Source organism: Penicillium verrucosum (genome assembly GCF_028828655.1).
Source record: "Penicillium verrucosum strain IBT 35672 chromosome Unknown utg000002l_segment0_segment0, whole genome shotgun sequence".
In the NCBI taxonomy this organism is placed as follows: Eukaryota; Fungi; Ascomycota; class Eurotiomycetes; order Eurotiales; family Aspergillaceae; genus Penicillium; species Penicillium verrucosum.
In genome coordinates this window covers 4,642,658-4,667,884 of record NW_026643211.1, presented here as the reverse complement: position 1 = coordinate 4,667,884, position 25,227 = coordinate 4,642,658, and the positions used below count along the sequence as shown (strand labels likewise).

General features: G+C 47.0%; 11 protein-coding genes across 11 annotated transcripts; 6 read left to right on the top strand and 5 right to left on the bottom strand.

The window, feature by feature from the left end:
• Positions 1–347: 347 nt before the first annotated feature.
• On the top strand, positions 348–881 carry N7516_007371 (putative DRAP deaminase; the record flags this gene model as incomplete). Its single annotated transcript, XM_057220091.1, has 1 exon — positions 348–881. One exon carries the CDS (start codon positions 348–350, stop codon positions 879–881), a length of 534 nt encoding a protein of 177 aa, XP_057074182.1.
• Positions 882–2,185: 1,304 nt separating this feature from the next.
• Positions 2,186–2,471, bottom strand: N7516_007370 (uncharacterized protein; the record flags this gene model as incomplete). Its single annotated transcript, XM_057220090.1, has 2 exons — positions 2,186–2,358; positions 2,435–2,471. 2 exons carry the CDS (start codon positions 2,469–2,471, stop codon positions 2,186–2,188), a joined length of 210 nt encoding a protein of 69 aa, XP_057074181.1.
• A 918-nt stretch (positions 2,472–3,389) lies between these two features.
• Positions 3,390–3,904, bottom strand: N7516_007369 (uncharacterized protein; the record flags this gene model as incomplete). Its single annotated transcript, XM_057220089.1, has 2 exons — positions 3,390–3,778; positions 3,844–3,904. 2 exons carry the CDS (start codon positions 3,902–3,904, stop codon positions 3,390–3,392), a joined length of 450 nt encoding a protein of 149 aa, XP_057074180.1.
• Positions 3,905–5,560: 1,656 nt separating this feature from the next.
• On the bottom strand, positions 5,561–5,755 carry N7516_007368 (uncharacterized protein; the record flags this gene model as incomplete). The annotated part of the gene is made up of 1 exon (XM_057220088.1): positions 5,561–5,755. One exon carries the CDS (start codon positions 5,753–5,755, stop codon positions 5,561–5,563), a length of 195 nt encoding a protein of 64 aa, XP_057074179.1.
• Positions 5,756–6,173: 418 nt separating this feature from the next.
• N7516_007367 (uncharacterized protein) lies at positions 6,174–7,041 on the top strand (the record flags this gene model as incomplete). The annotated part of the gene is made up of 4 exons (XM_057220087.1): positions 6,174–6,281; positions 6,340–6,369; positions 6,429–6,736; positions 6,795–7,041. The coding sequence occupies 4 exons, from the start codon at positions 6,174–6,176 to the stop codon at positions 7,039–7,041; spliced, it is 693 nt and encodes a 230-aa protein (XP_057074178.1).
• An 11-nt stretch (positions 7,042–7,052) lies between these two features.
• N7516_007366 (uncharacterized protein) lies at positions 7,053–8,119 on the top strand (the record flags this gene model as incomplete). The annotated part of the gene is made up of 3 exons (XM_057220086.1): positions 7,053–7,259; positions 7,324–7,471; positions 7,527–8,119. 3 exons carry the CDS (start codon positions 7,053–7,055, stop codon positions 8,117–8,119), a joined length of 948 nt encoding a protein of 315 aa, XP_057074177.1.
• Positions 8,120–10,329: 2,210 nt separating this feature from the next.
• N7516_007365 (Mitochondrial inner membrane translocase subunit Tim17/Tim22/Tim23/peroxisomal protein PMP24) lies at positions 10,330–11,173 on the top strand. The gene is made up of 2 exons (XM_057220085.1): positions 10,330–10,866; positions 10,950–11,173. Exons 1-2 carry the CDS (start codon positions 10,444–10,446, stop codon positions 10,989–10,991), a joined length of 465 nt encoding a protein of 154 aa, XP_057074176.1. The 5' UTR covers positions 10,330–10,443; the 3' UTR covers positions 10,992–11,173.
• A 303-nt stretch (positions 11,174–11,476) lies between these two features.
• N7516_007364 (uncharacterized protein) lies at positions 11,477–12,715 on the bottom strand (the record flags this gene model as incomplete). The annotated part of the gene is made up of 2 exons (XM_057220084.1): positions 11,477–12,503; positions 12,558–12,715. 2 exons carry the CDS (start codon positions 12,713–12,715, stop codon positions 11,477–11,479), a joined length of 1,185 nt encoding a protein of 394 aa, XP_057074175.1.
• Positions 12,716–13,335: 620 nt separating this feature from the next.
• On the top strand, positions 13,336–14,385 carry N7516_007363 (DUF3632 domain-containing protein; the record flags this gene model as incomplete). The annotated part of the gene is made up of 1 exon (XM_057220083.1): positions 13,336–14,385. One exon carries the CDS (start codon positions 13,336–13,338, stop codon positions 14,383–14,385), a length of 1,050 nt encoding a protein of 349 aa, XP_057074174.1.
• Positions 14,386–15,552: 1,167 nt separating this feature from the next.
• On the top strand, positions 15,553–16,863 carry N7516_007362 (uncharacterized protein; the record flags this gene model as incomplete). The annotated part of the gene is made up of 3 exons (XM_057220082.1): positions 15,553–15,832; positions 15,890–16,341; positions 16,393–16,863. 3 exons carry the CDS (start codon positions 15,553–15,555, stop codon positions 16,861–16,863), a joined length of 1,203 nt encoding a protein of 400 aa, XP_057074173.1.
• A 1,690-nt stretch (positions 16,864–18,553) lies between these two features.
• N7516_007361 (uncharacterized protein) lies at positions 18,554–24,817 on the bottom strand (the record flags this gene model as incomplete). The annotated part of the gene is made up of 1 exon (XM_057220081.1): positions 18,554–24,817. The coding sequence occupies one exon, from the start codon at positions 24,815–24,817 to the stop codon at positions 18,554–18,556; it is 6,264 nt and encodes a 2,087-aa protein (XP_057074172.1).
• Between the last annotated feature and the right edge of the window lie 410 nt (positions 24,818–25,227).

Here is a 25,227-nt window from a genome sequence, read left to right as displayed (position 1 = left end):
ACGACGGTCTGTAATTTCGGAGAATAATGAAACAATCTTATAATATAGTTCTCTCGGGAGAAATTGTTGACGTTTCACGCCTTGGGCTCGAAGCACGTATGTATGCTCTGGTAGTGAAGCGCCCAATACCCCCTCACCACCATCCCCACCCCAAGCTTCAAATCACGAATCAGGTCGCTGATTTAGCCGCTAAGAAAAGACCGCCACGTAACTAGTTATTTGTCTTAGAAAATAACACAAGGTTTTAAGCACCCGCACCTTTTTTTTTCCTTTTCTTAAGGTTTTGTTGATTTGGTCCAAGAAAGGAATATCTGCGCACTGTGTATTATTTCAGAAAGACATCTACCATGACTTCCCAGACAAATCCAATCTTCCCGGTTGGGGACCATGAGGCTTTCATGGATTTCGCTCTCATCCAGGCACAAAAGTCACCGCCCGGCGAGAACAAATTCTGCGTCGGTGCTGTACTTGTCGATGCCGATAACGGCAAGGTCTTATCAACAGGGTACTCGCTTGAATATCCGCGAGATTACAAAGGAGATCCAGGCACCACCCATGCAGAGCAGTGTTGTTTTATCAAGATCGCCGACGAACACAACCTCCCTGAGGAACGCATCCATGAGGTTCTTCCGGTCAACACGGCCCTGTACACGACGATGGAGCCATGCAATGAGAGACTTAGTGGTAACATGACCTGCACAACCAGAATCTTAAGACTCAAGAACGCCATAAAGAATGTCTACGTGGGAATCAAAGAGCCAGGGACATTTATCGCGCACAATGACGGGCAGGAGAGGCTAGAGGCGAGCGGTGTCAAGGTTGTGCACCCTGTTGAACATTGGCGTGACAAGATTACTAAGATCTCCATGAATGGGCACTGAATCTTGGAAGACTTTCTAAGATTAGGTTAGCTAAGCAACCGAAAACTTCCAAGGTTGGAAAGGATGAGCGGAAATACGCGGGCGGGCCGGTCCGAACGGTCCGCCCGGTCCGACCACGCGCTCTGTATTTTAATTTGACCCTCCAGAGCTCATACTATGTTGTATACCTTATAAAAATACGACCGTATTTACGCTATACAAGAATATTCGGACACCTATGCGACCTTCTCATATTTTTTTGGTGGTCTTCTTAGATCTCTTTTGGATGTCTTTTTTAGGTGTATGCAAAGGCGGTAAACAGAACATACTTTATACGAGAGACCTTTGAATGATCGATTGATTAATAATTGACTGATATATCCTCGTATAACTAACTAGTTAATGTATTGATCTAACTTCAAGAGTAAAGTTGATTGACTCTAGTGTTAATGTATCAGGGTTTAGGAAAGACTTGGGAAAAGCCCAAATATTGTTGCTGTAACCCAAATGTGGTATCAGGTGGCTGTATACAAAGTGTTTTAAGGGTTATAGCCGCTACTATTATCTAAAAGGTCTCCAACATACTCGGTCTACTTCTCACCCTAGAGAGAGAAGATGCCACTCCCACTTAATTCTACCTAGATCAAGGTGAAAAATATATCATAGTGCGCGCTTTTTCCAGACACTCTTTGTTATAACAGAGTGATATTAAGTGAGGTATGGCCTAGGGCGAGTGCTTCAATGGTACAAAAATTGTCATTCCGTTGGTGTATGTTGAAGCAATGTGATTTCTGCCTAGTGCTCGGTATTATCACCCTCTCTACAGTGCACCCCCAATCGCGCGCGACGCTCTCCTTTCAACAGCCCAATCAATTGCACTTGATAATTCTCTCAGACACAAAACACTGTACATACGACCACAGGGTGTGGAAAACAGGGCTTCCCGTCCGCTCAGCCGTACTTAAGCCACACGCCGGTGAGTTAGTAGTTGGGTGGGTGACCACCAGCGAATCCTCACTGTTGTATGTTTTTTTTTGTTTTTTGGCCATCTTTTTTACTTTTATGGAGATAGATGCAGTTAGTGTGCTGTGCTTATTTATTTTGGCGCGGTTGAGTGAGGGGGTATTTTTGCATTGGTGTCAATAGAGAACCTATACATGTGGGATAGCACACGGCAGCGCCAACAACCAATATATATATCCCAAGCCGTTCGCTATAGAGAATGGCTCTTCAATTATTGGTATGAAATGAAAAAAAGGGGGAACCGTATTGACTTTTCGAGTATTCACGAATCATCCTAAAAAATGAGTTGAGATCAGTCGTAGCTAGTTCCCATTAGAGCCGAAGTCGAGTTTCCAGCACCCAGCTTTGTCTCTCATTCCGCACTCTTGATTCATATGGAAGGCCAGTCCCTCCCCAAGCTTCACAAAGGGTGGCAATTTCAGAAACTTGCTCCTGAGAAGTTCGACCTTATCATACGCTCTGCTTGCCTTTGTTACTATAAGGACGTAGTGGGCGAACACCAGATTTAAGATAGCGTGGATTGGGATTTTCACTAGGGGTGGCTGTCTTACTGTAGAACTCATAAGGAAAGGGAGTCTGGTAGATCATGATTTTGCTTGCAAAAGCCACCTAGTCAGACTCTTTGTTTAATATCTGATGAATATATAAAAGTAACGTTGAGAGGGTCCCCGAGACGATAGGGTTGTGGTAGTAAAGCGATGAGATTGAGGGATGATTAAGGTGGAATAGGGATATAAACTTGCCGAAGAGATATCCTAAAAGAAAGCATGAGAGGGGATATATAAATATTAGAGACTTGGTTCATTAAAATCAAAGTAATGGTGTGTTGGTGGTGACAGAAGGGTTAACCCAAAGAACGCGCTAAAGAATCCACCTCGGGGCTACTGGTGTAAAAATACAATATAAAATACTACGCTAATTATGCACTAGTAAAATTGAGTAGAGGTGGGTGAATCTTTATAAGGTAGACTGTTTATTGTACCTCTCTCTACGTTGAGCTACTAGTAAAAGTATAACAAAAATAAAAAAACAAAAACATACAACAGTGAGGATTCGCTGGTGGTCACCCACCCAACTACTAACTCACCGGCGTGTGGCTTAAGTACGGCTGAGCGGACGGGAAGCCCTGTTTTCCACACCCTGTGGTCGTATGTATGACGTTATGTGTTGGAGAGAATTATAGAATACAATCATTTAGAATCAATTGGAAGTTTTAGGGTGAGAAAGTTGTGTGTGCGACGGAATTTCAAGAGGCTCAAAATGGGTCAGATCATATCGTCGACATTTAGATCCACCTACAATATATAACCCAAGCTAGTATAGTCGCATATTTTCGCGGAATAGTGTCAGACTTCCCCAACCGTTGCGCATCATCTCAACAAAAAGGGTCGAAGACATAAGAATAAAGGAGGAATATTTGAGTCATACGGCTGCTATTTATATACAATGGGTGATCAAGATAAAGATGTTGAAAATGAGATTCCTAAGAGACATAACTTCGCCAGATTATGTCAGGATGACCTCCACGTTGAGCTCCTGGAGAATATCTCCTCCAGCCTGGGTCTCCCAGACGCGTTCCAGACACCGCATTGCTTGCTCGATATCATTGTCATGGCCTGGGCGGACCTCCAATGAGGTGTCCAGCCAGTGGATGTAGACGAATGCAACTGTCCGTGAGATCTCGTCGGACGATACTCCCCCGGACAAGGCCAAAATCTCGACGAATCGAGCTGAAGACATCGGGAGACCATATTCAATAAATGGGTTCACGAGTGTTGCGAATGGGATTCGTACCGCGTGGTCCCAGTCGATACCACGGACGATGAGAAAGGTTGTTTCATCGTTCTGGGCAAGGGCGATAAACCGGTCACCCAGGGTCTCGATGGAGAATCCATCTAGTGATGTGCGACTGAGTTAGGTTTTGTTACTTCTGGTTGGGATAGAAGGGTGGTTGCCTCACCATAGAAATGCCTTGGGAATGGACTTTCGAAAGTCGCGATTGGAGTCAGGTTTGCCGCCATGTTGTTGGGATCTTAGGCTAACCTAGTAATACCTCTGTATCAGTCGAGTTCACCCAAATATTTATGGCCGAGAAGGGAAATACCTCAGAATTGTATGAGAGATGTGTTTGGAGGTAGTTGTGGGGAGGATGGGAGAAGAGAGATGTGGTGATGGAGAAAATGGAGAGGAAGGAGACAGTGAAAAAGAAAGAAGAGAGAGAGAGAGCATGGAGAAGAGACCATCAGATAAGGGGTAGTTGAACTACAAGTAAAGTCAGGTTGTTCTAATACTAATAGAAGAGTGAACATTCTCACCAAGTTACATGAGCGTTGAATGAGCTATATTAGAAGCATTTCGACGTTTCAATCATGCAAGGCCGGTCCTCCCCGACCCTGAGCCTCCCTCATACGCATATTACAACTGGTATAGAAGCTCTTCTGTTCCATCCTCGACGTCGTCGTGGTTGAATTACCGCCGAGCGAAGAAAGTCCCGCGCGGTTTGCCATTGCTTTGACGAAGATGATGGATGATATATATAACCAGAGTGATCCATCTATCAATGTTGTTTATATATAGCAGTGATCAAACCAACGACTTGTCACATTTATAGTCTATCTGTATCTTGGCTTCTACAAATCTCTACTCAATCGACCTCACATTGCACCATGCACTTTGACGTCCACCACTTGGACCTCTCCTAACAGGTTATGAGCCCTCAGAAACTCTATTTAACCTTCCTCATCATCATCAGCTTTCATCCTCTATCCGCCCCTCTATCATCGTCGTTATTATTATCGCCATCGTCACTAGCGCCTCTCTCGCCATATATAAATACCTGCCTAGTCCTAATACTACCAAACGGTCTCAATAGACGTGCCCTTCTCTCTTAACGGTCACTACAAACGTGTAAAGGATTTAGCCCTTATCAAGTGCTATTATCCTATCTAAAGTTCCTCCCCTTCGACGTATCCTTAAAATGTTTCTAGTAACTAGCTTCGTGGAGCTAAAGCTATTAGAGCTCGTCCCTACCCTTACCGGTGAATCTAACTTTATATCGTGGTCTATCGCACTTAAATACGCTCTCGGTGCCGGTCTTTTCGACATCCTTACCGGTAATATAGCTTAACTAGCTCCTAAGGATCCCTCTCTTATAAAGTAGCTCTGTCGTTGGTGCGAATCGAAAATAGGCTTCGGTACGCCTATAGACATGCATCACAAAGGCAGTGTGTGGACTTGCAAGCCCAGCATTCAATGCAGTCCGCTTTATTCTTGCTTCAGGGATACCATCTCGATCGAAGTCTTGTTTTTGAAGCATCGGTGTGGTTGCCAGCTGTGATTGGCGTACTTCGCACAGTCGCTCCACGATTTTACTATACTCTTGCATATACACAAGAGTTGAGCATTTGGTTTCATCGAGCAGATTGTTATATGCCGGCACAGATAGCCTTGGGAAAAGAATCAAAACACTATATCCGAGTCGACTGAGAGCACAGATATTCGTCAAATATTCTAGGTTTGATGTGCCAAGGACTGCAACATAGCGCGGCTCCTCTCCCTTTATGGTACGATTCTCAGTCAAGATATTAATCACCACTTTTTATTCAAGGGATAGCAAGGGAAAACCAAGGTACCGAGCATTTATTGGTCGTAGGGCTAATTCCCGTAATAGAAAGGCCTTATTGTTTAAGAACATAAGCCGTATTGTTGATCAGATTATCTAGTCTCTTGGCCGTGAAGTATTCGTAGCGGTCTATAGTTGTGCCACTGGTACAGGCCAAAATGTCCGGCTGCTCCTTTTCGCCCCTACGTAGCGTTATTAGATCGTCAATAAAGTGTAACTGGGATACACCGTTGGCAGAGATCGCTGACATGATGGGAATTGGTGAGATTGAAATTGTGGGCGCTTCTGAGGTTCTGAGGAGGGATAGACGAATGCTAGGTGGATTTACAATATTGGTACGGAGTACATATAAATATCCTCCCAGAAGGGGGGGACACTGGCTACCGCCGATTTCTCTTAGCGATGAATATATGTCCGCAGCTCTGATCCCATTTTGACCATATTTCTTATCAGGATTACCCTTGTTATCACCGCATGTGTTAGGTACTAGTAGATGCAAGATAAGTAGATCCCCTGCAAGCGGCTTCCGTACGGAGTACTATCCCGCTCCGTAAGAATAGTAGGGGGTTTTCCCCCGTGCCCAGTCGACTTGTGGACCTCTTTCTTTTCCCCCCCTAATGGAACCCTCCTACTGAACAAGTATTGCTAATATACTGGATTAGTACAAGATGGTGTCAACGACGGAGAATAGCGAGAGTGGTCTCACAACAAGGGCGTCAGCTGGGCCCCCAACACTCAGCCGGCCGCGGATGCTAGTCGTGATCATCTGCCTCTTTGTATGATCCGGTGGAGTCCCAGTAGAAGCAGCCATACCGGCTGACGTTCATTTCTTAGCTATCATTATTCACGGCGGCTCTTGATTTTGTACGTTTTTTTCGATAACCCGAAGACGAAGTCATTTAAGCTGACGAGTCTGCTCCAAGACAATCACCAGTCCCGCCATTCCCACTATCGTCGCAGACTTCCGATCGGGTTCAGGCTACACCTGGATCGGCTCTGCCTATCTCTTGGCAAATGCAACTTCCAGTCCAGTATGGGGGAAGCTGAGCGATATCTGGGGACGCAAAGCAATGCTGCTTACTGCGGTCGCGGTCTTTTTTATCGGTTCTCTCCTCTGTGCAGTATCAATCAATATGCCGATGTTTCTCAGTGGCCGTGCGATCCAAGGAAGCGGATCCGGAGGCGTCGTTATCCTCGTCAATATCTGCATCACAGATATGTTTGATATAAGGTATATCGCAGGCGATTACCTCCGATGTGACTACTGGGCTTCGCTAACAGTAACAAAGACGCAGGAGCATGTACCTGGGACTAACCAGTGTGGTCTGGGCACTGGCCAGTGGTATCGGTCCGGTCCTAGGCGGAGTGTTCACTCAACTCGTCTCATGGAGGTGGAATTGGTGGATCAACCTGCCTTGCAGTGCATTGGCGTTTGTCATGCTGATCTGGCTTCTCAACGTTGACGCTGGAGCAAACCGACTATCCTTCCGATCTGGCCTGAAAGACTTGACTGGCTTGGAATTGTCACCATTTTAGGGGTCACTTTGATGCTTCTCCTGGGCCTGAATTTTGGAGGAGAAACTTTTCCGTGGAAGTCGCCTACGGTCTTATGTCTCATTGTATTTGGAGTTATCACGATCCCCTTGTTCGTGCTTAGTGAAGCGAAATACGCCCGGTTTCCCATAATGCCAATGCGTCTTTTCAAGCATCGTTCAAATGTGGCATCATTGTTGGTTTGCTTTTGCCATGGTTTTGTGAGTTTTTCGGGTCAATTATCTCATGATGTCAGCAATTGATTAGATGGGTTGAATCATTCAGGTCTATATCTCCGCCTTCTATTTCCTTCCTCTTTTCTTCCAGGCTGTTAAGGGAACATCGATCCTGATGTCGGGAGTTTTGATTCTTCCCATCGCTATCGTTCAATGTCTTACAGGGATTGCCACAGGGTTCGTCATAAAACACACTGGTAAGAGACAAATACTCTGTTCCGTACTGAATTTCCCGCTTACCCTCTCCCACAGGCCACTTTTGCGAGCCCATCTGGACCGGAATGGCCGTATTGACACTAGGTTTCGGTTTATTCATTATTTTCGACGATCAGATGTCGATAGTCAAAATTGTAGTGATTGAGGCTGTCGCTGGGTTTGGCGTAGGCATGAATTTCCAGTCGCCTCTGATCGCGCTGCAATCCCACGTTGCCCCGAGCGATTTTGCGACCGCGACTGCAACTTTTGGGTTCACTCGCAATATCGCCACCTCTCTTTCTGTTGTCATCGGAGGAGTGATCTTCCAGCATAGCATGCAAACTCATGCCACAACACTTACAAGTGTCCTTGGAGATGAGACGGCAGCACATTTTGACGGGTCTAGCGCGGAAGCCAATGTAGGCCTGATCGCATCACTTCCCGTCCACCAGCGCAATGCAGTCCGCGGAGCGTATGTCGCTAGTCTTCGTTCCATGTGGATTTTGTATATCTGCGTTGCCGCGGTAGGGCTTCTAGCTAGCTTAATGGTTAACAAAAGGTCCCTTGAAGGCTCGACTAATAGAAAGTCAAATGACCCAGTGTCAGAGTCGCTGCAGTCCCACGAGCTGCAGCAAATAACTCAAAGGTGATCTCTCACGTTTCAACATTTTTCGAGGCGAAGTGCAATTGGAATATGATAATCATTACGGATGTTGTCAATGCAATGAAAAGTAGATTTTAAAAGTGCATACTGCTAAATGTAAATATTTCAATACTATATATTGATGGGATGAAGAAACAAGAATAAAATATGTTGTAGTACGGTACTACTTTCTAAGACAAGAAGTTTCTTCTAGCTTGATTACGTTCGAGTACATTTCTACCTAGCAGCAAGCGGAAAATAGCTTCGTAAAGCCATTAGGAGCGCCGGCCTACGGCCTTCCGTCGCCTTATCGAGTAAATTAGCTTAAAGCTAGGGGCTGCTAATTGGTATATTTCGGAGTGATATTTACAGTGATTTTGTACTATGAAAACTTCCTTTTTTTTTTTTTTTTTTTTCGCGGAAAGGACTATAACTAGGGGGCAAATTTTTAAACGATCTATATGACTATGATCGTGGGTGTGTTGAAGATCTCTTATAATCTACATAATAGTAACTAGTTAGTACTCGCCTCTCACGCTGAATCATGAGATACTTTAGACTCCAGCGATTTCGGACGCTTCGTATCGGCACAGGCTGTGGTTCTTGAGTCCGAAGCCGTAGCAAACGTTCGCGGCGTTCGCGGCCTTAGCACGCAATTTCAACTCTATGGATGGTCGTATAGTTGTTTGCGACATCCACCTTACCGCTTATTAGCTGCTCAGGGTGGAAAAAATGGCGGTAGGTAGCAACGTACATAATAGACCCTACAATAAATAGTGTCGAAATACGAAGGCGAATACACGGATCTACAGGACACGATACCATGTGGCCGCTAGTACGAGGCATGTCATATACTTGATAACTTAGCTAAACAAATTGAAGCAAATCATAGTAGAGTAAAAGAGGGACCTTGCAGGTTGTATTTATGTCTTTCTTTTTTTTATGGCTCCAAGTGCCTCGGTGAGAATTCACTTAGGTATTGACAGTGCAGGTTGAAATCAATACTCGACCGGTGCCACATTTTGGCAGTCTGTTCTCAGCGAATTTATTGAGCAAGCAATAAAAATAAAAAGGAAAAAAGAAACATACAACAGTGAGGATTCGCTGGTGGTCACCCACCCAACTACTAACTCACCGGCGTGTGGCTTAAGTACGGCTGAGCGGACGGGAAGCCCTGTTTTCCACACCCTGTGGTCGTATGTATCAGGTTATATGTAGGAGAGAATTATAGAAGGCAAACAATTGGGTTGTGCAGGGAGAGTGTGATATAGAGGATTATATAGAATAGGGAATCATGATGCGAGACCGACATATAGATGTTAATACCACGAACTATTGGCCTCGGGGCTACCTACACCCCACATATCAGGCCTCCACAGATAGATCTATGTGAGCATACACATATAGGTAGTTATGAAGTATGCAGGTCTCATATATATCACTCATATTTCTGTCCGGTGTCTTTTTTCTTTCTTGGTGTAATTAGCTACGCCCACCAAATTTTCCGTGTTTCCGCAAAGATAATTCATGCCAATTACCCCTGTTCTACCTCTCGCACCATTCTCGCCAAATCCCGGTTTAGCTCGAATAAAGCTCGGATCTATATACTTTGAGAAGCTTGAGCGCCTCCTATGCGATCCCCCGAATATCTTCTGTTAATGACCGCTGGTACTTGTGAAGCGAGGAAGAACGTAAATGAGTGGTTTCCCGAGTCGTTCGACGAGATCACCAGTGTAGGGCGAACTTGTTATAGGTAGACAAAGAAGTGCAGCCGTAGGACCCTGATTCTTTTAGATGGCAGAATAGTTCCGAGGTGTTGGGATCTATGATCTCTGATTGGCTCTGTTGGCCCCTCCCAAAACAATGATAATTAAAGAATCGTGGAGTAACTATTATAGATTATTGCGCAGGAACGAGGAAATTTTCTGATGGTCTCAAGACATAATGCAGGGATGAGTGACCGGGATATTCTCGTCCTCCGGGTAGGGAACCCGAGGATTCCTAACCCGAACGAATGATAATCCAAAAGTAACAAATAAACACGGGGGATATCCGTAGAAATCAAAGGGTTCGGTGGCGACCGGATCGAACATCGGTGGTCACGTGTACCCCGACCTGAGAAAGAAAAAGTCGACCCGCCCTTATCTTGTTATCGCGTCTCTGTGCTTGTCAATCTTCGACCTTTACAACCCTCATCTTTCACCGTGATCTTTCTCTCACTGGGCTTATTTGCCAATATTCGACCTTTAACCCGGCGCCTTTCACAATCGGTTCCTGACCAGCCGATCTGCCTTTATATCACCGGCTCTCAACCAGCCTCTTTCACACATTATGGATCACACCCGCGACCCCTGCCCCTGGGTTGCCCTGAGCGACTTCGGCGGTGCTTTCTGTATGGGTGCCATCGGTGGTGCCGTCTGGCACGGTGTCAAGGGGTTCCGCAATAGTCCCTACGGTGAGCGCCGGATAGGTGCTCTCACAGCTATCAAGGCGCGTGCCCCCGTCCTCGGTGGTAACTTCGGCTGTTGGGGAGGACTTTTCAGTATATACGACTGTTCAATCAAGGGAATTCGCAAGAAGGAAGATCCCTATAATGCTATCATCGCTGGTTTCTTCACCGGTGGTTCCCTCGCTATCCGTGGTGGTTACAAGGCTGCCCGAAACTCCGCTATTATGTGTGCCGTCTTCCTTGCTGTGATTGAGGGTGTCGGCATTGGTTTCCAGCGTATGATGGCTGATAACACAAAGCTTGAGGTACGATGAACTCTTTGATTTTTGAATGAATACGTTTGGAGGTTGGGTTTAAGACGTGTCTGCTAACCACGAATGTCCAACAGCTTCCTCCCCCGCCTCCATCTGAGCACAAGGCTCTGGCTTAAATTCCCCTCCCCTCCTCCCCATTCACCAACACGATCGACTTATATACACTCGATCACCCTCGATTTATCCTCCCTTCCATCTCTTTCCTCATAACGACATCCCCACATTAAGTCTCTCTTCTCGGGTGCCCAATTTGGTTCATCATTCTTAAACGACATATCATAGAAGACCCTGTTTTCTTTACTTGCTTTTAATACCGCATCCCGCAGCCTGTGTTTTTGGAGCATTGTACTTGTACTTTATGGACAGCCGGTTTGTTTTTGTGGCTGGTACCAAGACCGGCGTGTCTCTTTCTGTGGCCAGGTGGCTGAATAAAATCTCTCCACTCACCCTGCAAAAAAGCGTTTAAGATGGGACTGTTTTGGATTACTGTATATTAATGTATGCCTAACAAACATGTGATGCATTTCTTCTGTGTATATTGATTTCGGCTTAGTCATCCACGTGTAACCCAATTCTTAAGTGTTGACAATCCCGAGCTTTTTTACCGAAGTTCCTCCCGTGTGGAAGTGTGTAAACGCTCGCGTAACCTCATTTCTTCGCATTCAAATTTTCCATAGTAGTCATTCGGCGCCTCTTGGCGCCTTCGTGCGTAAAGTGCTGCACCCCGCGCTGCTGCAAAAGTTGGATCTATCGCGAGTTGAATTTTGGCCGTGGTAGGACTAAGCGAGAGTTCCGACATAGACTCTCTGAGGGAAGCTAGGAAGCGAGGGTGTGTGACGCTTTCGCCAGCTAGCAGGATATGTGTGATAGTATATTTGGACTCCCGAGGAAGGATTTGGAGTTGTGAACGGAGACGATCCCAAAATACGGTTTGGTCTTGATCATTATCGAGAGGATTATCTAGGCCAAGCTCGTAGTCCACGAGTTGCGCCTCAGGACTTGAAAAGTAAGGGAAAGCTTCACTAGTATCATAGTCCATAATACTAGTGTATAAGAGATTGTGGTTGTAGGAAACCACAAAAACGGTAAGAGCTGGCGAATTTGCAAATTCATCCGCGCATTGGAAACGATCTAGGTAGTTGATGCATAAACCATAACCGTTCGCTGCATATACAGCATCTCCTTCTACTAAGCGAGAGGGGTAATAAACGCTATCGCGTAGCCATGTGCGTAAACCTAGGACTCGGAGTGCAGCGTTGACCATAGCCGGGCTTAGCGCCTGGAAACCTGGCTCTGTAACGGCAACCCTATCCAGAGGCTGGGAAATTGCTTTTTCGGTGGCGATTTTCAGTTCTTGGAGTAAATCACTAATAATTTCGACACCATCTGCTTTTATCGGCCGGCCTAGTTTCATGTTCAGCCAACGCCACCAGTCTCTCCAGGGCGACGAGACGCTCGGGAAGAGATATTCCACTAAGTAGGATGAAAGTTCGTGCATAAAATTTCGAGTTGATTGCAGTACTGGCTTAGATATAGCGAGGCGTGCCATAAGCTCGAGGTATTCCGGATTCCCCCGAATCTTAGCAACCTCGACAACAGTTCCATTGTAATAATTCACCACGGCCGTCCTGGATGCTATCAGATATTTGCCTTTGTAATAAACAAAGGACCGATATACTTACCCATATAGAGGTGTCAGATCGAAGCCAACCCCGGGTGCATCGTGAATAGTCACGGGTAGGCATATGTCACACCATGTACCGATACAATCGGAATCAGCACTCACAAGAGACACGAAGTATGTTAAGGAGCACATCCACCACAGAAGTCTCATGGTCATGGGGTTAATACAGAATCTCTTGTGAGAGGGAGGTTGGGGATCAGTACGCCTTAAACGTCGAGTAGCGTCAGATCGTTGTCTGCTGTCAAATACCATACCGGTCTGGTAAAAGGCATCGGGTCGGATCAAAATAGACCCGGTCTCATGCAAGTATTCGTAAGGTAATGCCGACACCTTATTTACAGTGGTGCATTGAGAAAGCATCGCCAAGGCGGAACGGAACGCGAATTAGACTAGAACTTATGTGGAGCCATTGTTGTAGATTTTCAGGCTACCCTCAAGCGGAAGGTTTTGCCCCGGAGGCCTATAGGCCTATGAGGAAATGCATATGTGTCAGATGAACTGACAACCTTTAAACTCCTAGTTAGTTATGTATGATCGACATATATTTTTGTCTTAGCTCAAGTCCAACCATTCAGAAATTGGTTGGGCTGTCAGCCTCCTAAGTTGCTGCCTAGCAGGGGTCCCCTGCAGAGAAAAGTCGACCCGAAGAGAAATCTGTCTGTTCCTCATTTAAGTTGACCCTTACAACAATTCAAGTCCCCGTGGGGCTCTATTATATAACGCTTTCACTTCAGAATTCTAGTCGAATCATCAATCAATACAGCCAGCTTCCTAAAATGCACCACCTCCGTGATTCTCTGCTGAGCTCTCTGCCTAGGGGCACTCCTGCTGTCATAACGGGCGACCATGCTCGTAGAGACCAGGAAAGTACACGCCAGTCTATCGCTCGGGGTGAATTCAAAGAAGTTCGAGAGGTGGCCTTCAGTAACCGGACTTGGGTCGTTACCAGCCGATACTGCGATATTGGAGATGGTGCAGATTCCCTTGAAGGCCACATTCATTCGCTATGGTATATGTACTACGAGCTTGGCCGAAACATCTCCTCCGAATCACCTGAACATGAGGGCATAGTGCTCGATATCATCCGCATTCAAGGAATGGGGCCGTTGACTAGACCTGTACGAGGAGTCTCTGGGATTGATATTGCAAGAACCATCGACGGTACACTTTGGAATGATTTACCCTTCTTGGCTGGTGATATGACCGATTTCTGGGTCAATAATGGTGCTTCTATGTCGGGAACACACCGTCTCAACTTTGCAACATTCCTAGCCAAACTTGCATCCGCTCGTGTGGCTAAGGATAGGCTGTGCCAAGTTGCTCTTCTGATCTTCCGTAATCTCTTTGAAAGCTGTCAAGCACTCCGCACTGGGGAAGAGTCAGACGAGGAAGACCCCAACCGAGGTATCAAGCAGCTTGAGGTTTTTCATCTGTTACCAGCTGCTATTTCTTGGCTGAAAATAGCAAGCCATAACCTCCTTTTACTATCGGAGGTGTATTGGAACGACTGCCCTAGCGATATTAGCAAGGGTGGTGAGGAGTTCCTTGAATCGGAGCTCGGACAGCGATCACCCGCTGGATTCTCGCCATGGAGATACATGTTCTGGCTGAGGCGGCTCCATGAAATTCAGGTAGAAGCCAAGGATGCCAATGAGAAAGCCCTAGAGGAGCTTGCCACTGATGGCATCGAGTACATGGTCAACACAATCAAAGAGAGGAATTCCGAGGTCCTCAGGGCATATGCAAATGGGGGCGATGCCCTGCATCAGGATAAGCATCTTTCGTGCCTGAAGCCCCTTGCACGCGTTGAGGAGCCAGAGTCGTAAAAACTTGGATGGAGCTTCGAAGGAAACTCGAAAGTGCCATGTAGACCCCAATTTCTCTCTTTTTGTCACTCTCTCCGCCCCTTACTGTCAAATCTTGTATCAAACAGCTTTGGTATATTGGAAATAATATTGAAGCTAGGCACTCGACTTGCGAGAAGGTACCTGCTAGCATGGCTTGGTGGTAACTTTAGACATGCTGTTGTATGTTTCTTCTTATTAATTTTTTTGAAACTGTCTAAACGAATTACATAGTAGCTACTTACAAGTTTTTACAGTAGTCAGAGAGATAGCATTCCCGTAGACAAGAATTAAAATGCAGCGTAGGACTGGCTAGATCCACCGGGAACGGCGAAACTATTGATCGAAATTTTAAGAAAGTAGTAATGGAGAACCTACAGATGCTTGTGGAGAAACAATGCAGTGAGATTCGTAATAGTAAAGATGGACCAAGAGAGAGAGAGAGAAGAGGAGAGAGGAAGAGAAACTGTCTACAGATGTGGATCAGTCTCATGTCCTGGGCCTCAGGCACCCAGGCACCCAACAAGTAGCGTCTTCCGGTAAATTGTACGGACATATCACTTTTATCAAGTATTCAAATGTTCCTCCCTTCGTATTGGACTTTGTTCGAGCCTCTCACTATGACACTCACATACGTGACAATTCCACTTCAGGTTAAGGGTGTAAACCTCAATCTCTCTATAATCCATAACTTGAACTCTAGCCCCCTAATTATGTTTCTATATGGGTTCGGCTCCTGTAAAGAAGATCTAGCCGACATTGTTGTCAACCCAACCTTGCAACACTACGGATCGGGCTGCGGGCACTTGGATCTCACTCTTCTTAGACGGAAGAAGCCTTCTATCATAAGACGTATAATATAGGGTATACTATATAGGTATAGGCACTTCTAAAGTAAAATGAATCTGAAATGAATCTGAAGTGAATCTGAAGTGAATTTGCTACTAAGCCTATTTAGGAAATAGATAACTAGCATTACAAAGAAATGAGTTTTCTGCTAAGCCTACTTGGGAAATGGGTGCCTTCCTAGAGCTTTTCAGGATCTACCTAGGTATATATACTCTTCACTCCTGGCGTTTATTCTTTCCCTCCACCAACTCAACTCAATCTCAACTCAACTCAACCTTTCCTTCGTGTGGCTTATCCGACATGCCACCTACTAAAGTTACCAAGAAAAAGACAAGCAAACGAAAGCTCATACATACGATCCTCGACATTCACAATCAGGCCCACAAGCTATCCTTCGCCCAACTAAAAGCGTCGCTCGCAAATCTCACATCAATGGTACAAGGAGACCAGTTCGAGCGACCAAGGTTAGCAATTTCCTCCTTAAAACTCCGGGATATCCAGGTTATGTTTAAGCTGAGCTTGTCACCGAACGACCTCGAGTTCCGTAACAGAACTCCAGATGAGCTGTCCCCTATCTATGGTACGTGTCCCTTACGGAATGTTCAGGCCAATGTGACATATAACTGATTTGACCAAGCCGAATGGATGGACGCGTTTGGCAAAAGTGAACCAAACGAAGCGTTAACCCGGATCACTCTTAACAACCTCCTTATCTTCGCCCATCATTTTGTCACGTCGCAACTAGGCACCACTTCCTCGGATATAAAAATGAACGACTTGAACTTGAACTTGAATGCCGAAGGCCTCTGGCGGTATGGCCCAGCTATATATAAAGGCGCCAAGTACGACCTTGTTGGGCGCCCTGACTACAGCTTGTGGTACGGCAATGAAGAGGATGTGGCTGTCAGTGTTGTTATCGTTGAAACGAAGGGAACTCTATCTGCATCAACTGGGGTCTCTCAAACGCTTGGGTATATGGGCTGTGTGCACAGGCGTCGAAAAGACCTCCAGAAAAAAGATTCAACTGTGTATGGTGTTGTGTCCGATGGCGTGTATTGGTGGTTCTTGAAGATCAACAATGATTCGGAGGTGAGTAGACTATACTATACCATCAAATCATACATGCTCTAACTTGAATAGTGGTCTGAGCATATCGTTAGTGCTCGCCTCGGCAATTATCAGGAGGTGGTGGGTTTGCTTGTGCATATATTCCGTGCTGCACAAACCATGTCTCCCGCCCAGTTAGAGGTGACATCAGTTCAGACCCATTCAAAAGAGACATCTGCAGAATCCTATATAGGGTTTGATGACGATAGTGTGCCAAAGAGCCATTTGGAGCGTCTAATTGACGAGGAATCAGTCAACACTAGTCTCATGGTGTTTCTGACCGCTCTTGCTACGAAATACCCGCTAATCAAGGGCCAGTGGACCCCACATCAACGGTTTTTCGGAGCGGAGTTTAAGCCTGGGGTCCCATTCAATGCCAAAGTGGATGGCTACTATACAAGGAAAGATGGCTCCCTCGCGATCCTTGTTGAGGCCAAACGGTCTTTCAGAAGGGTCCACGAGCCCTCTGTGTCAATGCAGGAAGCCGCAGAAGTTGTCGCATGACTTAAATGTGACGCGGCCGTTCACAACCGGCAGGAGGCCCTTTTTTTCAAATAGAGGCTAGGCGTTCGAAAGTGCTAACATTACAATATATAGGGTCCGTTATATAATCTCCCAAGACGGTCCTGAGATGTATATCACAGTGGCCAGTTTTGACAATACCTACCTCCCGTGGCTACGCAGCAAGCGAGCCATTAGCCTGCCAAATGGCGGCTTTCTCACCATGACCCGTTATGGGCCATGGTTGATACAACACGAACGGGACGTCGCCGAGTTTGCGGGCATTGTTCTTGCGATTATGGCATCGGAGAAGTGAGCAACAGCCAGCTCCTTTTTCTTCCCTGTTTTCTTTTCTTTTCTTAACTTGAATGAGCACACGATTTCTAAGGACTTGGATGGTATCTATTGATGAATTCCTCTCTCAAGTCTTTTCTAGCTTGACACTCCAATTCACCCTATGACGCACACAGAAAGCGACGTTGAGCCGGTACCTCTAGGTACCACTAGGATATAGAGTATTAATATTACTTTTGGGCAAGATTTACTTAAACTGAATGAATTAGCAGAAATAAATAAAAAAAGAAAAACATACAACAGTGAGGATTCGCTGGTGGTCACCCACCCAACTACTAACTCACCGGCGTGTGGCTTATGTGCGGTCAATAGTTCGGTGGGTGTCGCCCGGGTGAGAAATGGGTGAGCGCCGCTTTACGGTCGCGCGACCAGGGGTGAGAAGGGTGAGTGCGCTATAGACAGGGTGAGAATCGGGGTGACAAATGGGTGAGAATCACCCTAGGTAGCGTGACGCCCGCACTGACCTCCTAAAGTGATACGGAGCGTGATATAATTGGATTACAAGTTGAACCTGAAACGTTTCGACCCTTGGCATCTGCACACAGCCCCAAAAGAGATAGGTCTTTAGTTCAATTCGTTGTTATGGCTTTGTCGCTCTCTAGACTCGCTACAGCCCTTCTGATTTGCCCATGCTTACACATACATCCCAGTGCAAATAGCACATATACCAATAAAACAAATCAATTAAATCAAACAACATACTCTTGTAGTCCGAGCTTATATTTATTGTCATAAGTAGAAAACACTCTGGAGGTGATTCACCCCCAACATCCTAGTTCCAAACGGAGGACAAGGCCCTGTCTTTGCAAGCCAAGGTAAGTTATGGTCAAGAGAAAACTATGTACCTCCTTTCCCTCCTAACCGCTTGACTTTAATTGTAGAACCATTCCTCAGATCTCGTTCCTCTAGGCGAAGATATCTGGTCGAAAAGAATATTAAACTGATTGTTTAATTTCTTATTCCTTAATTTTCGTTACAGTACGTCCCGTAACTGGTGTCACCAGTTACACTCTTCGATTGTTCCCCGAACCCTAGTGCCAAGTCCTACTATACTGCATGGGGGATAGGCTCGGACTATCAATATTCCCGTTTGATTACCTGTACCGTACTTTACGTTCAGAGATACTTGTAGGTCGTGTCTCATTACTGTATGGAATAGCTGGAACTTCCCATATCAATGCGAACAAGTCAAATTCCAGGAGCTGGAGTGGGTCTCGACCATCTGACAATCAGGCAAGAAGTCATTTCTCTGTTACCTACACCGTCAGTGTTCAAGTGGTAACCCTGGCTGGCTTGGTACACATCAGATAGCACACACAATGACAACACCGATCCATGCTCAAGCTCCGTAATGGACAAATTGTGCCCAATGTAACGGCCGTTTCCGGTATTCAACCTTTTTCGAAACGTCAAAAACCGCCTTATGAAGTGCCATCGCGACGACTCTATCGGTGTACTCTAGAGCTCCGTTCCGACAAAGCTCAGCATAGAACAATCTCGCAACCTCCACGCACACGCTATCATCAGATCGCCACAAAGTCCCAATGACGTGCCTGAATCCGGCGACCTGGAAACCACTGACAACATGAAGGGCTTCATCTGTCAGACCTTCTGCCTGGTTCTCTGCAGTTGAGCATGCAGAGAGGTATGCAATATCCCCAAGAGTAGGGTGGTTTTCGCAGAGTTTCAGAACAGTTAGGATTTCCTGTCTTGGGTTTGCAGTCGCAGTCTGCAGTAAAAGGCCACTTTGAGAAGGATCACCCGAGTCTGAGATTCCGTGGCAAGCAAAATGGGCGACATTGCATTCCCGAATTTGGCGCAAAACGCTTGCAGAGTCCGGTTGGTCGAGACATTCCACCTGAACAGAGTTTCCAAGTACTCCTAGGACCGTAGACCTTTCGGCTATTACCCCTGGTAGGTCATTAGCGCCGGGTGTGTTGGCCATGGTAACCACGAGTAGCTTTCGGGGGGTTTTGTTTGATGGGGTAGAGACAGAACCCCGCTCTCTTGCGTGTAGTAATGCCTTGATTGACGGGGTGTAGGAAGATAAAACGCGACAGAATGTGTTTTCTCCTGCAGAGATATCACACGCCGCATGAAATGGGAAGGAGCTGGCAAGTCCAGTGCCGATCCACCAGACCCTCGGGAGTTCCTCTAGAGATGATTGAACAGAATTATCGAGTTCAGAGAGGACAGGCTTTACGCACTCCCGCCAGAGCCAGATTAAAAATTGGCGGTATGATTTGTTATTCCCAGCCGAATTCACTTCCTGGTCGACCCAACGCTGCGCTTGGACCGCCTCAAACCGAGGAAGAGGGACTAGGCTAAATCCGGATGCGGAGATGATAATAGCATCACTTCTTAGGTTGGTGACATTCACCACGATGATGCTACCCTTATTAGAAGCAGCCAGCATTTTCTCCACAGAAAGACCGTTTTGAAAGAATTCAAAGCCAGGAAGTTGGCGTATATATTGTATGCATTTTTCGAGCTCCTCGACAGCTTTTGGCCGTCTTGTGGAAATTTGCTTACTCATGCGCTGAGATTCGGTGCTCTCGAGACGAGTGTTTACCTCAAGGCGAAGGCTTTCGTATTGTGCACATAAATCGGGATGGGCCACTTTTAGTTCGGACGTGTCACTCCGGTCATCCATGAGAAGACCAAGGATGACACCACGTCCACGCTCTAACAAGCGCAGAGCTTCGGAAAGGGGCTGTCGAGTCTGAATGGTGAGGGAGCAGGCCTGCGTAGCTAAGCCAGAGAAGTGTGAGACGACATATTGTCGATCCTGTAGGGTCAAAGACCTTTTGTGCACCAGCTGCAGGAGATCGATAGCTTCAACAGATAGAGTGTAACCAGCATGGTAGTCTTTGCGCTTAAGTAGGAGGCGAAGGCCCAGATTAGCAGCAGCGATCCGAACCAAAGGAGGTGTTGATTTGGTTTGAACCGCCTGGCGAGATAAACGAATCGCCTCTTTGAGGTCCTCTATTTGTTCTGTTTGCTCATAACGACATTCAAGATCAATCCCAAGGTTGTATAAAAATATTGCGCGATTAGGATGATCATCAAGGGACATTTGAACAGCCTTGCGGGACAGCCGGATGGACTCTGAGAGGTCGTCCATACTCTCAGTTCGTTCATACCGACTTTTGAGACGGGTTCCGAGGTTACTTAAACATGCTGCGCGATAGAAATCATCATCAAGGGTTGTATGAACGACACGTTGGGCCAGTTGAATTGCCTCTTCGAGGTCGTCCATATTCTCTGTTCTTTGATACCGTCCTTTGAGATAGATTCCAAGGTTGTTCAACGCGATCCCAAAACTGGGATGGTCGTCAGGAGTGATCTGAATCACCTGGTGAGATACCCGAATTGCCTCTTCAATGTCTTCCGCGTTCCCTGTTCGTTCATACCGACTATAGAGATAGGTTGCGAGGGTTTGCAAAAACCCTCGAACATCGGGATGGTCGTCAGGAGTCATTTGGATCACCTGGCGAGACATTCGAATCGCATCTTCAAGGTCTTCCAGCTTGCCTAATCGTTTATAATGACTTAGGAGCTGGCTCCCTAGGATATCTAACAGCTTTGGAAATTGACGATAGTCAGAAGGAGCAGCCTGAACCGCCTCACGAGACACCTCAATCGCCTCTTCGAGGTATTCCATTTCCCCTGTTCGATCATATAGATGCCCAAGATTGGTTCCGAGGCTACTGAAAAACATTGGAAGATCAGTATGATTATCAGGAGTGGCCCCAATAGCCTGGCGAGACAACCGGATCGCCTCTTCAAGGTCGTCTATCCGTCCTTTAAGTGCATAGCGACTTGAGTGGTTGTTCCCTAGGTTATTTAGCCGTACTGCAAAAGCAATATGGTCGTTAGGAGTTGCCTGAACTGCTTGGCGAGAGAACTGAATCGCTTCTTCGATGTCTTCCATCTTTCCCTTTCGTCTATACCGGGTGTTAAGCTTTGCTCCGAGGTCACAGAATAGGTTTGGTATGTCAGGATGATTTTTTTGGGTAGCAGCAATTGCCTGACGAGACATCCGAATCGACTCTTCAAGATCATCTGTTTGCTCCTTTCGATCGTATCGAGCCTCGAGATACGTTCCTAAGTTGTACAACCGTCCTCCTAGATCAGGATGATCATCAGGTGTTGCCTGGACCGCTTGGCGAGACACTTGGATTGCCTCCTCGAGGTCGTCCATTTCTTCTGTCTGTCTATATCGTCGTCCGAGATCGACTGTAAAGCCATATAGCCTTCCAGCGCGATCAGGATGATCATCAGGTGTTGCCTGGACCGCTTGGCGAGACACTCGGATCATCTCTGCGAGGTCGTCCAGTTCTTCTGTCCGTTCAAAACGACGTCCAAGGTCGAAGCTAAGACGGTATAACCGTCCTCCTAGATCAGGATGATCATCAGGTGTTGCCTGGACCGCTTGGCGAGACACTCGGATCATCTCTTCGAGGTCGTCTAGTTCTTCTATCCGTTCAAAACGACGTCCAAGGTCGAAGCTAAGACGGTATAACCGTCCTCCTAGATCAGGATGATTATCAGGTGTTGCCTGGACCGCTTGGCGAGACACTCGGATCATCTCTTCGAGGTCGTCCATTTCTTCTGTCTGTCTATATTGTCGTCCGAGATCGACTGCAAGGCCATATAGCCTTCCAGCGCGATCAGGATGATCATCAGGTGTTGCCTGGACCGCTTGGCGAGACACTCGGATCATCTCTTCGAGGTCGTCCAGTTCTTCTGTCCGTTCAAAACGACGTCCAAGGTCGAAGCTAAGACGGTATAACCGTCCTCCTAGATCAGGATGATCATTAGGTGTTGCCTGGACCGCTTGGCGAGACACTCGGATCATCTCTTCGAGGTCGTCTAGTTCTTCTGTCCGTTCAAAACGACGTCCAAGGTCGAGGCTAAGACGGTATAACCGTCCTCCTAGATCAGGATGATCATTAGGTGTTGCCTGGACCGCTTGGCGAGACACTCGGATCATCTCTTCGAGGTCGTCCAGTTCTTCTGTCCGTTCAAAACGACGTCCAAGGTCGAAGCTAAGACGGTATAACCGTCCTCCTAGATCAGGATGATCATTAGGTGTTGCCTGGACCGCTTGGCGAGACACTCGGATCATCTCTGCAAGGTCGTCCAATTCTTCTGTCCGTTCAAAACGACGTCCAAGGTCGAAGCTAAGACGGTATAACCGTCCTCCTAGATCAGGATGATCATCAGGTGTTGCCTGGACCGCTTGGCGAGACACTTGGATTGCCTCGTCGAGGTCGGCTATTTCTCCTTTTAGATCGTATCGAGCGTTGAGCTTGTTTCCAAGGTTACTTAGCCTTCCAGCGCGATCAGGATGATCATCAGGTGTTGCCTGGACCGCTTGGCGAGACACTCGGATCATCTCTGCGAGGTCGTCCAGTTCTTCTGTCCGTTCAAAACGACGTCCAAGGTCGAAGCTAAGACGGTATAACCGTCCTCCTAGATCAGGATGATCATCAGGTGTTGCCTGGACCGCTTGGCGAGACACTCGGATCATCTCTTCGAGGTCGTCCAGTTCTTCTGTCCGTTCAAAACGACGTCCAAGGTCGAAGCTAAGACGGTATAACCGTCCTCCTAGATCAGGATGATCATTAGGTGTTGCCTGGACCGCTTGGCGAGACACTCGGATCATCTCTTCGAGGTCGTCCAGTTCTTCTGTCCGTTCAAAACAACGTCCAAGGTCGAAGCTAAGACGGTATAACCGTCCTCCTAGATCAGGATGATCATTAGGTGTTGCCTGGACCGCTTGGCGAGACACTCGGATCATCTCTTCGAGGTCGTCCAGTTCTTCTGTCCGTTCAAAACAACGTCCAAGGTCGAAGCTAAGACGGTATAACCGTCCTCCTAGATCAGGATGATCATTAGGTGTTGCCTGGACCGCTTGGCGAGACACTCGGATCATCTCTTCGAGGTCGTCCAGTTCTTCTGTCCGTTCAAAACGACGTCCAAGGTCGAAGCTAAGACGGTATAACCGTCCTCCTAGATCAGGATGATCATTAGGTGTTGCCTGGACCGCTTGGCGAGACACTCGGATCATCTCTTCGAGGTCGTCCAGTTCTTCTGTCCGTTCAAAACGACGTCCAAGGTCGAGGCTAAGACGGTATAACCGTCCTCCTAGATCAGGATGATCATTAGGTGTTGCCTGGACCGCTTGGCGAGACACTCGGATCATCTCTTCGAGGTCGTCCAGTTCTTCTGTCCGTTCAAAACAACGTCCAAGGTCGAAGCTAAGACGGTATAACCGTCCTCCTAGATCAGGATGATTATTAGGTGTTGCCTGGACCGCTTGGCGAGACACTCGGATCATCTCTTCGAGGTCGTCCAGTTCTTCTGTCCGTTCAAAACGACGTCCAAGGTCGAAGCTAAGACGGTATAACCGTCCTCCTAGATCAGGATGATCATTAGGTGTTGCCTGGACCGCTTGGCGAGACACTCGGATCATCTCTGCAAGGTCGTCCAATTCTTCTGTCCGTTCAAAACGACGTCCAAGGTCGAAGCTAAGACGGTATAACCGTCCTCCTAGATCAGGATGATCATCAGGTATTGCCTGGACCGCTTGGCGAGACACTCGGATCATCTCTTCGAGGTCGTCCGGTTCTTCTGTCCGTTCAAAACGACGTCCAAGGTCGAAGCTAAGACGGTATAACCGTCCTCCTAGATCAGGATGATCATCAGGTGTTGCCTGGACCGCTTGGCGAGACACTTGGATTGCCTCGTCGAGGTCGGCTATTTCTCCTTTTAGATCGTATCGAGCGTTGAGCTTGTTTCCAAGGTTACTTAGCCTTCCAGCGCGATCAGGATGATCATCAGGTGTTGCCTGGACCGCTTGGCGAGACACTCGGATCATCTCTGCGAGGTCGTCCAGTTCTTCTGTCCGTTCAAAACGACGTCCAAGGTCGAAGCTAAGACGGTATAACCGTCCTCCTAGATCAGGATGATCATCAGGTGTTGCCTGGACCGCTTGGCGAGACACTCGGATCATCTCTTCGAGGTCGTCCAGTTCTTCTGTCCGTTCAAAACGACGTCCAAGGTCGAAGCTAAGACGGTATAACCGTCCTCCTAGATCAGGATGATCATTAGGTGGATCATTAGGTGTTGCCTGGACCGCTTGGCGAGACACTTGGATTGCCTCCTCGAGGTCGGCTATTTCTCCTTTTAGATCGTATCGAGCGTTGAGCTTGTTTCCAAGGTTACTTAGCCTTCCAGCGCGATCAGGATGATCATCAGGTGTTGCCTGGACCGCTTGGCGAGACACTCGGATCATCTCTTCGAGGTCGTCCAGTTCTTCTGTCCGTTCAAAACGACGTCCAAGGTCGAAGCTAAGACGGTATAACCGTCCTCCTAGATCAGGATGATCATCAGGTGTTGCCTGGACCGCTTGGCGAGACACCTGGATTGCCTCTTCGAGGCCGTCCACCTGCCCAGTTCGTTTGTACCGAGATTCGACCTTATTCCCGATTTTATCCAGTCGCCTCGCAAGATCGGGACGACCATCAGGATTAGTCATAACCGCCTTGCGAGACACCCGGATCCCCCTTTCGATTAGTCCATCTCCCGAGTTCATTTGTATCGACCTCCTTGCTTCCTTCCTAGGTTGATCCTTCTCAAGTACAACCTCTAGGTACACGTGGTTTGAAGACGTCCTTGGAATTAGGCCTTCGCGTAATCGAACTTACAGTTGTTCACCCACAATTCTGAGCCGATTGATTGCCAGCAGAATCAGAATCAGCTTGAACAAATATGCAGCAGCGCTAGTTTTCCAGCAGTTACCGCTAACGTATTTCACCAGTGAGCTGCGCACACCAACGAGCTGCGCACACCAACGAGCTGCGCACCCCACCCAGCCTACTAATTTCAAATGTAAATATGTCAACCAAAACTCCATTAAATTAAATACACTAAAATCATAATCTATCTGGACATGTTTCTCTTCTATGCCCTGGCAATCTGCATATTCCACAGGCCCGGGGGGGG